General features: G+C 37.0%; 1 protein-coding gene across 50 annotated transcripts in view; it reads left to right on the top strand.

Moving 5' to 3' along the window:
• TTN (titin) overlaps positions 1-15104 on the top strand; it is a 312200-nt gene that overhangs the window by 170195 nt on the left and 126901 nt on the right. For 19 of the 50 annotated variants that reach the window (XM_050916743.1, XM_050916742.1, XM_050916769.1 and 16 more), the window contains 21 exons: positions 71-154; positions 336-416; positions 1092-1175; positions 1901-1981; positions 2194-2274; positions 4536-4616; positions 5506-5589; positions 5803-5940; positions 6193-6276; positions 8136-8213; positions 8476-8556; positions 9204-9290; positions 9618-9701; positions 9993-10076; positions 10437-10520; positions 11530-11613; positions 11915-11998; positions 13379-13462; positions 14089-14193; positions 14509-14613; positions 14886-14990. In XM_050916743.1, the coding sequence (XP_050772700.1) occupies positions 71-154; positions 336-416; positions 1092-1175; positions 1901-1981; positions 2194-2274; positions 4536-4616; positions 5506-5589; positions 5803-5940; positions 6193-6276; positions 8136-8213; positions 8476-8556; positions 9204-9290; positions 9618-9701; positions 9993-10076; positions 10437-10520; positions 11530-11613; positions 11915-11998; positions 13379-13462; positions 14089-14193; positions 14509-14613; positions 14886-14990 (1863 nt within the window). The remainder of the gene's footprint in view (positions 1-70; positions 155-335; positions 417-1091; positions 1176-1900; positions 1982-2193; positions 2275-4535; positions 4617-5505; positions 5590-5802; positions 5941-6192; positions 6277-8135; positions 8214-8475; positions 8557-9203; positions 9291-9617; positions 9702-9992; positions 10077-10436; positions 10521-11529; positions 11614-11914; positions 11999-13378; positions 13463-14088; positions 14194-14508; positions 14614-14885; positions 14991-15104) is intronic. The other 31 variants (XM_050916778.1, XM_050916780.1, XM_050916789.1 and 28 more) reach the window with 29 other exon arrangements.

The following is a 15104-nucleotide window of genomic DNA, read 5'->3' on the forward strand; positions in this document are numbered from 1 at the left end:
GCCTTTCTGTTCGTAATGACTTATGAAGTAGTATATGTAAGATTCCTAAAAAAATACTATATCTTTAAAGTGCCTGAAGTACATAAGAGAGCTGTACAGGAAGAGAAAGTAACTTTGGCTGTCCTTAAAAGGAAGGAGCCTCCACCAGCTAAAGGTACATGAAAACTATAATTAGACCTATTCTTCTCTCATATCTTCATCAGCATGAATGTCCTGCAAGAAGCATTTAATTCTCACTTGTTTGACAAGTGTGTCTTTCTGGGCTTTGCTCTTCTTTTTTCTGACTTCCTCTAAGTAACTTTAAAAGTTCTAAAAGTTAAAAAATGTCTTTAAAGTGCCTGCCATACCCAAGAGAGCTGTCCTTGAAGAAAAACCACCCACTCCTACTCCTGAAATACAGGTTCCACCATTGAAAGGTAGAGGAACCTTTGACTGGAATTTTATGGAAAGACTTCATCTTTATCTCACTCCTAACTAACAGCCCTTAAAGTGTAATTGATGTTCTTTGTGATATAGCCAAGGTCCCTAGTATCCTGCAGCACCTTCAATTCTGTAATGAGGAGTAAGAAATTCTGAGTCAAACACTTCACTTGCATCATGCAAGTGAACTGGAAAGTAACTGCACTTTACTCTCTTGAAATTGGGGGAAAGGGGTCCCCAACTTTTTAGTTCTAGAAGTATATTAGGCCCCAAACTTTTTAGTGCTAGAAGTATATAAGTGAATTTTGTTTACATTTGTTTAAATTGAAAATGTTAGAGAATAACTTATACACATTATTTGTAAAGAAGGCTTTTAAATATGTATTTAAAACTGGTTGTGCCACAGATATCAACTTGAAATAACTCAAGGTAGTCTCTTGTATCTTGGAAAGAAAGGAGCGCAAATACAAATGGAAAAGAGTGAATGGAATCTATTCCATGTGGGACCACACTTCAAATCATTCAAATCTGTGGTATTAACTCTGTAATTGAATAATATCAGCTCCTACAGAACTGCAGAGTACTGGAGACTTTGGCAGTACTTTTTTATTAGTTATTCTTTGTTGTGTTTATCTTTAATAAATAATAATAAATAAATAATATCTTTAAAGTGCCTGAGGTTCCTGAAAGAGTTGTCCCTGAAGAAAAAGTATCTACTATTATTCCTAGAAAAGAGGAAGCTCCTCCATATGAAGGTACATCAGCTCTTCACTGGAGTTACAAAGCAACAAACTGCAGAGAATTAGTCAATCAGCTTCATGGTGCCGTCTGTTTTCAACATAATTAGAGGGACACCGTCAAATTTAAATTTAAAAAAAAATGATTTACAGTTAGTTTCAGATACATCCCCATCACCACTCTTGAGTCTCTATGCCTTTTTGTTTCCAATCATATTTTTCTATTTTTAAAATATTTTTCTTTCCTATGTTACTTTCTGGGAAAGACTCACAAATAAATAGGCTCGGGTTCTGATTCAGGAAAGCATTTATGCAATGTTTAACTTTGATGGGACTTGAGTAGGTGCAGCTTAAATGCTGTCTTGAGTTAAGCTTTGTGCTTTCCTGGGCATAACTGACTACTCAGGAGAAACTGTGAAATTTACTATAAAAAAAGTGCAGTCCAATATAAACATTAAACTAACTGGAAAAACAGAGGAAAAATATATATCCTATAACCCTATACACACACACACACACAATCTTTTTTAGTAATCTTAATTGGTATTGCAGCAACAGTAGGTAAAAAAAAATCAGATAGAAGCAAAAGTGGTATTTAAATTGATGATGTCTCCTTAATTTATGCATGTGTTCAGGTAGTTATGTTGCTTTATGTGTCTGCATGTTTGCATTATACATTGTCTTTCTAATCTTTGTTTTGCAAATATTTTTGAAATCTCTAAAATGAGCTAATATCTTTAAAGAGCCTGAAGTTTATGAAGACATTCTCCCTGAAGAAAAAGTTCCTGTTGCTCCTACAAAACAGGACGTTCCACCAACTAAAGGTATATCACATGTTCAAGCAATTCATAAAGCAAAGAGCTCCACTACCTTACAGTTATTCATCCTCATGATCCATATCCGGTTCCATGCAAATAATTCATGTGTTCATTCTAACTACTCTTTGATAGTCTTGTCCATCTATGTCTTCCATTGCCCTTCTGTTCTTTACATTTTGTATTTTATAAATTCTTAAAAGAAACTAATATCTTTAAAGTGCCTGCAGTGCCCAAGAAAGCTGTTCAGCCAAAGAAAATACCTGCTGCCATACCTAAAAAAGAAGCTCCACCAATTACAGGTACATGAGCTCAGACTGGAATTTTAATGAAAGAAAAGATATCTTCACCATATTCTGTTTTAGCCTCTTTTAAAGTTGATTTAATGTTCTGTGTGAGATATCCAAGGCCCTCAATTTACTGCATTGGCTTAGAGGTAGACTCTACAGTAATACAATTCTGAGGCACAAGCTGCTGCAACAAGTTCATTCTGTGGTATAATTGATTTTTGCCACAAATCCTTAACTTTGTATGAATAATTAACACAGGATCAGACCTAAAAAACATATTTTAAGATGGGTGCATAACTGGCTGGAAAACTGTTCCTAGAAGTAATTATCAGTAGGTCACAGTCAAACTGGAAGGGCATAACAAGTGGGATCCTGGGATCTGTGCTGAGTCTGACTCTATTCAATACCTTCATCAATGACTTGAATAATGGCAGAGAGTGTAAGTACACTTTTAAAGTTTGCGGATGATACCAAGCTGGGTGGGGTTGCAAGTGCTTTGGAGAATAGGATTATAATTTTCTAGGAATTGGTCCTGCTTTGAGCAGGGGGTTGGACTAGATGACCTCCTGAGGTCCCTTCCAACCCTGATATTCAATGATTCTATGATAATTCAAAATGATATGGACAAACTGGAGAAATGGTCTGGAAAAAAAAAAGATGAAATTCAATAAGGACAAATGCAAAGTACTCCACTTAGGAAGGAACAATCAGTTGCACACATACAAAATAGGAAATGACTGCCTAGGAAGGAGTACTGCAGAAAGGGATCTGGGGGTCATAGATGAGTCGACAGTGTAACACTGCTGCAAAAAAAGAAAACTGAACATCATACTGGAATGTATTAATAGGAGTGTTCTAAGCAAAACACAAGAAGTAATTCTTCCACTCTACGCTATGCTGATTAGACCTCAGTGAGAGTACTGTGTCCAGTTCTGGGTGCCACATTTCAGGAAAGATGTGGACAAATTGGAGAAAGTCCAGAGAAGAGCAATAAAAATGATTAAAGGTCTAGAAAACATGACCTATGAGGAAACATTGAAAAAATTGGGTTTGTTTAGTCTGGAGAAGAGAAGACTGAGAGGGGATATGGTAACAGTTTTCAAGTACAGAAAAGGTTGTAACAAGGAGGAGGGAGAAAAATTGTACTTAATGTCAGAGGATGGGACAAGAAGCAATGGGCTTAAATTGCAGCGAGGATGGTTTAGGTTGGACATTAGGGAAAACTTCCTAACTGTCATGGTGATTAAGCACTGGAATAAATTGCCTAGGGAGATTGTGGAATCTCCATCATTGGAGATTTTTAAGATCAGGTTAGAGAAACATCTGTCAGGGATGGTCTAGGCAGGACAGGTGCTAGGGGTTTGAGCACCATAGGCAGATGGCAATTTCACCGCCCCGTGCGCTGGTCCCGCGGCTCCGGTGGAGCTGCCACAGTGGTGCCTGCGGAGGGTCCGGCGCTCCGCGGCTCTGGTGGAGCTGCCACAGTGGTGCCTGCGGAGGGTCCGGCGCTCCGCGGCTCTGGTGGAGCTGCCACAGTGGTGCCTGCGGAGGGTCCAGCGCTCCGCGGCTCCGGTGGAGCTGCCGCAGTCGTGCCTGCGGGCGGTTGACTGGAACCGCGCGAGGAGCAGACCCTCCGCAGGCACCACTGCAGCAGCTCCACTGGAGCCGCCTGCCACCCCCTCTGGCAAAACGGCGCCCACCAATTAGTCTGGCACCCTAGGCAATTGCCTAGGCTGCCTAAATGGTAGCGCCGGCCCTGGGTCTAGGTAATACTTAGTCCTGCCATGAGTGCAGAGAACTGGACTAGATGACCTCTTGAGGTCCCCTCCTGTCCTATTGTTCTATAATTCTGCAACAATAAAAATCCAGTATTGCAGAATGCTAGGGACCTTGGGTAATATTGTGTGTTGTTAGTATCCTTTGTTTCTGTCCATAGTTTGTGTTTGGCTTTTATCTTAGGCTTTTGTAAGAATTTTGAATTGTCTAAAGAAAAACTAATATCTTTAAGTGCCTGAGGTTCCTGAGAGAATTATCCCCCAAGAAAAAGTACCTACAGTTGTCCCTAGGAAAGAGGAAGCTCTGCCAGCTTAAGGGTACATCAACTCTTCACTCAAATTACAAAGCAGTGAATTCCAGAAAATTTGAGTCACTAGTCTTCATAGTTTAATATCATTAATTTAGGGTTTTGTTATTTTATAAAAGCTTTGTATTTTGTTTCTTAATTCTCTGTGTTGATATTTTTAAAATTCCTAAACAAACTAATATCTTTAAAGTGCCTGAGATGCCAAAGAAAACTGTCCCCAAAATGAAAGTACCTATTGATGCACTCAAAGAAGAAGCTCCACCTTTTAAAGGTACATGAACCTTTGACCGGAATTTCAAGGGCAGAAAAATCTCTTCATTTATTGTTTTCTAACCTCTTTTAATGTGTAATTAATGTTCTGTCTGATATAAACCCTGATGGAGCCATTGTGTTAGTCACTCCTTTTTAGGGGATGGGGGAAGGAATTTTTCCCTCACCATGTTGCTTGTGGTGGAAGGAGGTTTTTTTTACCTTTCGCACAGTGAGTGTCAATGAGGACATTTTCTGGTGAGGAGAAAAGATGGTAGCTATATGTTGCCACTTATTTTGTAAGTGTGGGGCAGATGTCCAGTGCAGGTACTCCATAAAGAAGGCATCCAGTAACCAAATAAATGGCCTAGTAAAGGACTTAAAATGAGGTGCTGGATAAAGGAACAGAACGGAGGAGGGAAGTTGGAGACTGTTATGATTGGTACGGTAGGGAGACAACCCCTCTTTCTTATAGCCCACCTTAACCCTCCTACAAGGGAGGGTAGATGCTAAGGTGCAAGCCATGAGTTGGTTGGGGGACCTGGATGGAAAATGAAGGGGGGCTGGTGGAAGCCCAGATAGTTATTTGAATAAACAGGGATTTGCCTGCACTGTTCACTTTATATGCCAGGTAGTCCCAGAAATCTGTATAGTAAAGTTGCAGCCTGATTAAATTCATATCAAGTGTCTCCTGTCCTTCTTTTGGTATAGCCAGACAATAGACTTTGTTTTCCTGGGGTTTGTTTCATGTTTACTGGCAATTGGCCTACTTCTGAGAAGTAGTAAAGAGCAGCTTTGTGTATCCCACTGCAAGATAGGGCCCTACATTTGTTGTTTGTCATGCTGTCTTTTTGTTCTAAGACGTTGTAAGTAATTATGAAATTTCTAAAAGAAAACTAATATCTTTAAAGTACCTGAGGTTTATGAGGAAATTCCCCCAGAAGAAAAAGTTTCTGCTTCTATTCCTAGAAAAGAGGAATCTCCACCAGCTAAAGGTACATAACCTTTTCAAGGAATTTACAAAGCAATGAATTCCAGAAAAATACAGTTATTCATATGCATGGTTTAATTCATGTTTAATATGTTCTGTCAGTGTGTTGGTTCTAATTGCTCCTTGCCTGTTTTACCAATTTGTCTATCTTTGTTTTATGTTACATCTCTGTTTCTTATATGTTATAAATTCTTAAAACCAACTAATATCTTTAAAGTGCCTGAGGTGTCCAAGAAAGCTGTCCCAGAAGAAAAAGTGCAAATTGCTGTGCCTAAAAAACCAGAACCTGCTGCTGTACCTAAAAAACCAGAACCCCTTGCTGTGCCTAAAAAAACGGAACTTCCACCAGCCAAAGGTATATGTTAATTGATAAAATTGCAGATAAAATAGAGTCTGGTGCTGAGAGAAAAAAATCTTCTTTGTCTAGGACTTTATTCATAAATTGTAATCATTTGGTAATTTGTAAATTCTGTGTGCAAACTGTCATCAGGATTTGGCGTCATTCATGTTATGTATGTCCTTTATGTTTCTTTACTATTCTTAATTGTTTGCATATGCCTTTGGAATTTCCAAATTCCTATATTAACATAAATGAATATCTTTAAAGTGCCTGAGGTGCCCAAGAAAGCTGTCCCAGAAGAGAAAGTACCTGTTGCTGTACCTAAAAAGCCAGAAGCTCCACCAGCTAAAGGTATAAAGCATCATAAATGAAATCATGATGAAAAATAGTCTTTCTTTTTCTCCGGTAATCATTATATTTCTGAGGTTTATCCTGTCTTGTTCTTTTCTTTCTTTTCTGTTTTTTTTGGGGGGGAGAGTCATCATCAAATAGTTAGTAAAGTCTTTTCATTTGCCAGTTTCTTCTCCCCGAGATATGCAAGCGTAACTCCCATTCTCAAGGCATGTAAAAGGATGTCAGACAACTGGCTGAAAGAGAAAGGAATGAAATTGTATTAAGTATTATAATCAATAAAAATAATATCTCTAAGCCCACATACAGGCAATCGTTACTCACACCATATGAATATCACAGCTGCTGGGCTTAAATAGGGAAACTGAGTCACAAGTCAACCCAATTTAGGCTTAATCAATTTTTTCCTTTATTTATACAATTTTAGACAGAATTATTTTCACTTATAATGTCTGAACATATGTTTATGACAGACAATAACAGACAAGATGGAATTAGTAGGGGCCCAAGTTACCACATTCCAGAGCACTAGGAAGTCCTTCCATCTTCCGCGATGGTTGTCACCTCCTCTGATCTCCTGGTCTCATCATGCATTCCTGTTCTTCAGTTTCTGGTCCAGTGTTTCTCCTATTTGAGGCTTGTTCCCTTGAGTTTTTTTTATACATTTCCATATTCCAGATTATTTAACCTTTATCCAATTGGCTTTTACCACATAAACCCTTTATTTTTAATGTACATTTTATGTGCATACATTATGCATGACCAAGCTTCAATAACCCAACTTCTGCATTTTTCTGCTGGTTTAGCAGTTTCTAGGTCACATTGTTCTGTGTCATCCTGTTCCTAGCATTCCCAGAAAAAGGATGTTTTTATTTATCATTACATGTTTATGTACCTCTGATTTACATCTTCCAACAAAACATATTACGTATTGTGTGCCATCAAAAATATCATTTAAAACAAATCAGAAATTCTATGCAAAACAGTAATTTGCAAAACCACATTTATGCCAAGCAACGTGTTGTGCTAAATGTTCGTCATCTTATCTATACTCATTCACTATCCTTAATTACAAGTCATTCAAATATAGCAAATAAAGATCTTAATCTTACCATTTAACAATTCTTCATTTTTATATTTCAATATCATAAATCAGAATATGTATGTTACCATTCCCTACTTAATCTATTAAGTCGAGGGAGTTATGGAAAACACAATGATTCTTTAATGTTAGCATTTCTTATCCTTTTTTAAACATGTTTTCAAAAGTCTTTTTCATTTAGAATCCAGTTTTATTTGTGACTCATAACAAAAAAAACTTCATTAGAAATTTTCCTGTGTTGTATTTCGAGGGGTGCCTCAAATGGTACCCCAATAACAGTCATTGTAAATACCTTCACAAGAGCCATCAAATCCATCCACAACCAGCAGATTATAATATTGCAAAGTTCCCATTTGATAAAGCTCACTTTGATATTAGTGGATATTTGGTTATTGATTTGCATGGGAGCAACAGAAGACCCTTGGGCCAGTTGCTATGATTCCTTCAGTCAATTGAGAGTCTCTAGAGTTGCCAATTTGGATGGTGTGCCACCAATTGACTAAATAAGAACAACTTAAGTTCCTGTGACTAGCTCTGGCAACCATGCCGTGGCTAGAAGAATGATGGGCCAATGGAAATTTTGTGATGAAAACATCTCTTTGTAATTTGTACAGAATGTTTGTGTTAACAACTGGTATTTATATTTAGAGTCTTTAATGTTTTTTCATGTCCACTTGTTTTATGTTACTTTTCTGTTCATAATATTTTATATGTATCTTTGGAATTCATAAAAGTAAAAGACACTAATATCTTTAAGTGCCTGAGATGCCCAAGAAAGCTGTCCCAGAAGAGAAAATACCAGTTGCTAAAAAGCCAGAACCTCCACCAGCTAAAGGTACATACTAACAGTGAGGATATTATAAAGAAAAAAATATCTTTTCCTCTTGGAAATTAATGGTTGTGTTTTGTTTTGTTTTTTATTCTCATTTAAAGATTTCTTAAATAGAAGTAACACACTGAGTTATGTGTATAACAAAGTACTCTTTGACATTACTAATGTTCCTGATATGCTTTTATGATTGTTCTTTTTATTCTTAATATTTTGCATACCCTGGAAATTCTGAAATGTAACAGAAAGTAATGCTGTTTCTTTAAAGTGCCTGAGGTGCCCAAGGAAGTCCCAGAGGAGAAAATACCCATTGCTGTGCCAAAAAAACCAGAAGTGCCACCAGCCAAAGGTACATCTCACCACAGCTAAAACAACAGGGGATGGGGAAGAAATGATATTTGCCATGTTCTTGCAAATGTTGTATGTTAAGTAAGCATCACCCTGCCTTATTTATTTTTTATTGTGAGAAATCTATTCATTTGATGGCTCTAATCTCTTTGTTGTTTAACCATAACTCTCATCAGTGTTAATGGTTGTTAAGGATATTTGCCTAACAAAATAGGCAAGAGGGTGGTCCTTGAGGCAAACATTAGAAGGTCAGATCAAAAGAGAATTAAAGAGTCTTAAGGCACATACTGAATGACCCAAGTGGCTTCAGTCGAGGTGGATGGAAAGAAGTTGTAGAGATGAGAAATGTTAGGGGGAAAGGGCAGATATGTGGAATGGACAATGTCAGCCATAGCCAAATGGCAATCTAAAATGACAGAATAATTTAACCACGAAAGAGAAAAAAATCCAGCAAGTACTGAAGAGTACAGGGTATAACAGTGAAATATGCTTACATTAGTGGAAGGGAGGATAAGACCAATATATGTGTGTCTAACTGATGGCTTCATTGATGATCTCCATAATCTGTGTTTTCTTCTTATTCTTCACATTTTATACGAATCTGTAAAATTCCTTATAATAACCAAAACAAATATTCTTTCTTTAAAGTACCTGAGGTGCCCAAGAAAGCTGCCCCAGAAGAGAAAAAAGTACCAGCTGCTGTGCCTAAAAAGCCAGAAGCTCCACCAGCTAAAGGTACACATTACCATTGATAAAATCATGGCAGTAATTTATCTTATTTCTTCTGTTGTAACTTTTTTAATATTAATTTTGAGCTATCTTTTTCCCCACTGTAATCTGCAATTTTATACATTTTGTTTTGGGGGATTCTCTTCTCCTCTTTATACTTAAATCATTCTCATTCAACAGGTGGAGTAAAATAGTGTAATATGTACTCTGTGTAAGATCAGACTTTTAAGCCAGACATCAATGATGCTGTTTCATGTTCTTATTGCAGCTTTTCTGTTCTTAACTCTTTGTATGTATACTTCTTAACATAAAAATAAATTAATATTTTTAAAGTGCCTGAGGTGCCAAAGAAAGTGGTCCCAGAAGAGAAAATACCAGTTGCTGTGCCTAAAAAAACAGAACCTCCGCCAGCTAAAGGTACATGTCATTATTGTGGGGAAAAAAAGCAATGGCAGGAAATCATAGTCTTTTTTTTTTTAACATTATTTAGAGACAACAGCAAAAACCTTTCTCTGATCTCTTGCTGTTGGCTGAGATTTGTAAAACCTACTTATTACATTAAGTGAGACAAACTGATGGTGGAATATGGTAGGCTCTTTAACATTGTTGATCTCTCTGTGTTTTATGCTGATTTTTCTGTTCTTAGTACTTTGAACGTATTTGTGAAATTTCTCATAGTGAAAGGTATTAATATTAATATTTTTAAAGTGCCTGAGGTGCCAAAGAAGGTTGTTATTGAAGAAAAAGTACCAGTTGAAGAGCCTGAGAAACCAGAACCTCCACCAGCTAAAGGTACATGTCATCACTGATGAAATCATAAATAATCTTTGTCTTATTTTCTGGAGTACTGTTTGAACATACACTTCTTTTTCTGCTGTGAGATTTGTAAATTGTTTTTGTTGTGTACGCTGTGGTACATGTATGGGGGTGGGAATAGAAAGAGATGATGAAATTCAGCCATACACAGAGCTCCAGAAGAAGACCAATGCACAGGGGAAATTTCATGGAGAGAGAATGAAAGAGGAATTGATGTTTATATCTGACATCATCAATGTTTTTGATGTCCCTAAGTTTTATGTTTCCTTAATGTTCTTAAAATTTCAAACATATCTTTAAAATTCATACAAATAATAGACACTAATATCTTTGAAGTGCCTGAGGTGCCCAAGAAAGTGGTCCCAGAAAAGAAAGTACCAGTTGACGTACCTAAAAAACCAGAACCGCCACCAGCTAAAGGTACAAGTGCTCAGCGATATCATCATAAGGAAGAGCCTTAGTCTTGTCCTCTTAAACCTAATTTTTAGCTGAATTTGTCCAGTCCGTTTTCTGATATCTGAGATTTGTTGATTCTACTCAGTGTGTGAGATGTAATCCCGGGGTGTCAAACATCTGGTCCACTGAATATATCTAGCCATTCGTTATTTTTTGTCGTGGTTGTTTAACATATTCAAAACACTCAACGCCTGATATTTTTAAAGGAGCTTATGATTGTGCAGAAAACTTTCTCAAAGTGAACCCAGTGTAAGCGAATGTAGTGCTGTCTTTCTGAGTCTGCACACAGTCTAAAGTAATGGATCAGAGAGGTGTAAACAACTCTGTCCTCCCCATCCCCCATTTACTTGAGCATTAACTCCAAAACCCAATGGTAGCTATTTAATAAAATAATTAATTATTTAATCCGGGGTCATTGTAGCCGATGAAATGAGGAATGGGGTGAGAGGGAAGCCCAATGAGTAGAGAAGGCAATGCAGAAAAGGAATTAGAGCTGGAAGATGAACAGAATAGAAACAAAGGGTAGAAATAGTGATAATCCTAACAGGGAGTTTATTTCCTCCCATGTGATGCTGAATGTAAATACAGAGTAGTGAAAAAAATCTGAATAATTATAATTAAGATTTTAGTTACTACATAAAGGTCAGATTCCATGACTGATCTGTGTGCATTCTCCCTTTGGGAGTTACCCATTGTGTAGAGAGAGACATAAATTCTTACATTTATATCCTGACATAGGGATTAGAAATAAAAATGGAATTCAGCTTTCTCACACAATGTGTTTGACACCCTCGCTATACTCTATGTGCGTGTGTGTGTATGCGAGAGAGACAGAGAGAGAGAGACTAACTGTTGTTTAACTATGAGCTCATTAATGTCTAGAATATGTCCTTATTTTGTTTCATTGTTCATCTTATTGTTTTATAAACAACTTTGACATTCATAAAAGTAAAAGATACTAATATCTTTAAAGTGCCTGAGGTGCCCAAGAAAGCTGTCCCAGAAGAGAAAGAACCTGTTGCTGTACCAAAAATATCAGAACCTCCACCAGTTAGAGGTACATGTTATCATGGATATCATCTTAAAGAAGAATCTTTGTCCTATTTTTTTAACATTTTTGTCATCTTAACATTTTTAACATCTTAACATTTTTGTCTACTTCACTTTTTCCTATCTGAGATCTGTAAGGTGTATTCACTGAGCAAACAGTGCTGAGTAAAAGAGTGTGAATGAGTAATCAAAGCCTAACTATGGCATCATCAATGTTTTTAATATCTCTGTCTTCTATGTTTTATTCTTCTTAATGCTTTGCACACATTTTGATAACTGTAAAATGAAACAAACTCATATCTTTAAAGTACCTGAGATACCTGAGACAACTGTCCCAGAAGAGGAAGTCCCTCTGGCTGTGCCTAAAAAAACAGAACTTCCACCAGCAAAAGGTGCATGTCTTGAAAAATCTTTGTCTCATTTTCTTGACCATCATCACTTTTCACATACTTTGTCCTGTCCATTTTCTGTCACCTGCAATTTAAAAATTCCACTTGTTGTTTGAATTGTACTTCCGGGGTGTCAAATACTTGATTCATTTATTGTATCTGGTCACAACAAGTATTTTCCTGGTCTGCTTCATGTATTCAGATTGCTCAGAATCTAAGATTTTTTGTTTTTAAAAAGTGAAACTATTATGAGAAAAACTTGCCAAATCTGAACTCAATTTAAGCATGTGTCTACACTGCCCCACAGTTCAAACGAGGGGATGAGAGTAGAAGTATGTACCGAAGTTCTGAGCTGTAACTCCCCTGTATTGAAGCTGTGGGCACAAACTTAAAGGTCCTGAGTTTGCACTATGTGAACTCAAGACTCAAGTTTCTAAAATGCCACAAGGACTTCTCGTTATTTTTGCTGATACAGACTAACACAGCTACCACTCTGAAACCCGTCAAGACTTTTAAATTCACGTCCGCAGTGTCCACATGGGGGAGTTACAGTGCAGCACTTTGGTCGTCATTGCTACCCACTCCTAGTCCAAACTGCAGGGAAATGTAGACATGCCCTTAACTTCTGCAGTTCCCTCTTCCTGAGTCTGCTGGTAGCCTGAAACAATGTATGTGAGAGGTATTAATTCCGTCTCTTTTCCTGCTCCCTCTACACACACACTTACACATTTCAATTCATTGGGCATTATTTCCAAAGCATAATGATGACATATTAATGTAGCATTTTTCATTTTAATGGATGTAATGAGGAAAGGGTGGTAGTGAAGCCTAGCGGATAGCAGTGAAACTGGAAGTTTATACAGGGAAGGAAATGCAGTGGGAAGAAAAAAGGAGACACAAAGACAAGAAAAGAGTGAGACAGAGGTAGATATAGAAGGAATAGAAAGAAAGGACAGAAATAAGGGAGTGCTGAATGTTCCCCTCTACTCCCCCACTCCCATATGGAATGTGTAGACAGATTACTGAGCAAACAGTGAATGCTGATAACAACTAAAAGTTTATTTACAACATAAAGGTCAGATTTCACTATTAATATTTGAGCAGTTCCTTCCATTGTGAGTACTGCTGTGCATAGACTGGGTAGATGTACCTTAATTCATACCCAGACAGAGGCATCATAATTAAAAGTACAGTTCATCTTTTTCACAAAATGCGTTTGACACCCTTGTTGTACTCCATGTGTGAGACAGAGAGACTCTTTGTTTGAACATGACCTCATTAATGTCTTGGATATGTCCATGCTTTATGTTTCATTGTTTGTCTTCTCTGCAAAATACACAACTTTGACATTCATAAAAGTAAAAGATCCTAATATCGTTAAAGTGCCTGAGGTGCCCAAGAAAGCTCTCCCAGAAGAGAAAATATCTATTGCTGTGCCTAAAAAACCAGAACCTCCCCCAGCTAAAGGTATATGTCATCCTCAGTGTCATCATGAAGAAAATCTTTGTCTTATTTTCTTGAGCATTATGTTAACATCTTTATTGTTGTCCATTTTTTCCTATCTCAGATTTGTAAATTGTACTCATTGAGTTGATTGTACTGTCAGTGTGAGTGACTAATCAAAATTTGAATATTGAATCTCTAATGTTTTTGATATTTCATCTTCTGTGTTTCATTGTTCTTAATGTTTTGTACATCTGTTAAGTACTATAATATAAAACAAACTAATATCTTTAAAGTACCTGAGATACCTGAAAGAGCTGTGTCAGAAGAGAGAGAACAAATTACTATGCCTAATAAAACAGAACGTCCACCAGCTAAAAATTCAGATAGATCAGTATTACTACTTTTTTCTTCCTGAACAGTATTTTAACATACTTTTTCCTGTCTGTTATCAGCTATCTAAGATATGTAAAGTTTATTAATCATGTGAACTGGACTGTGTGAGTGTATGTTATGTTAAGTGACTAATCAGTATTTGAATGTTGCTTCGTAAATACATTTTAATATTCATTACTTTTGTTTATTTGTTCTTACTGTTTTGTACATATCTTAAACAATCATAAAAGTAAACAGAAATATTGTCTTTAAAGTGCCTGAGGTGCCCAGGAAAACTGTCCCAGAAGAAAAAGTGCCTGTGCCTAAAATAACAGAACCTACTCCTGTGGCTAAGAAACCAAAACCTCCACCAGCTAAAGGTATATGTCATTAAGAACATTATCATGAGGAAGAATCTTTATCCTCTTTTTTGGAACATTCTTTAATATATCGTGTCCTATCCTTTTTTCAGTTATGGAATTTGTACTTGTTGTGTAACTGATACTCTGTGTGTGTGTGTGTGTGAGAGAGAGAGAGAGAGAGAGAGAGAGAGAGAGAGAGGCTCTATAATACCTGAATAGGGATGGCATCTTTAATGGTTTTAATATCCCAGTATCTTCTGTTTCATCATTCTCTTTAATGTTTTGTGCAATTCTTGATATTCATGTAAGTAAATAGAACCAATATCTTTAAAGTGCCTGAGGTGCCCAAGAAAACTGTCCCAGAAGAAAAAGTGCCTATGCCTAAAAAACCAGAACCTACTGCTGTGCCTAAGAAACCAGAACCTCCATCAGCTAAAGGTATATGTCGTCATCTACAACATCATGAGGAAGAATCTTTGTCCTCTTTTCTTGAACATTCTTTAATATATTGTGTCCTGTCCTTTTTTCAGTTATGGAATTAGTACTCATTGTGTAATTGATACGGGAGGGGAAAGAGAGAGAAGGGTTCTACAAATCTTAATATTGAAGCCATCATTAATGTCTCAATGTCCTCTGTTTCATCATTCTCTTTAATGTTTTGTACATATTCTTGACATTCATGTAAGTAAATAGAACCAATATCTTTAAAGTGCCTGAAGTGCCCAAGAAAACTGTCCCAGAAGAAAAAGTGCCTATGCCTAAAAAACCAGAACCTACTGCTGTGCCTAAGAAACCAGAACCTCCACCAGCTAAAGGTATATGTCGTCATCTACAACATCATGAGGAAGAATCTTTGTCCTCTTTTCTTGAACATTCTTTAATATATTGTGTCCTGTCCTTTTTTCAGTTATGGAATTAGTACTCATTGT

Source organism: Gopherus flavomarginatus, chromosome 10, assembly GCF_025201925.1.
Source record: "Gopherus flavomarginatus isolate rGopFla2 chromosome 10, rGopFla2.mat.asm, whole genome shotgun sequence".
In the NCBI taxonomy this organism is placed as follows: domain Eukaryota; kingdom Metazoa; phylum Chordata; order Testudines; family Testudinidae; genus Gopherus; species Gopherus flavomarginatus.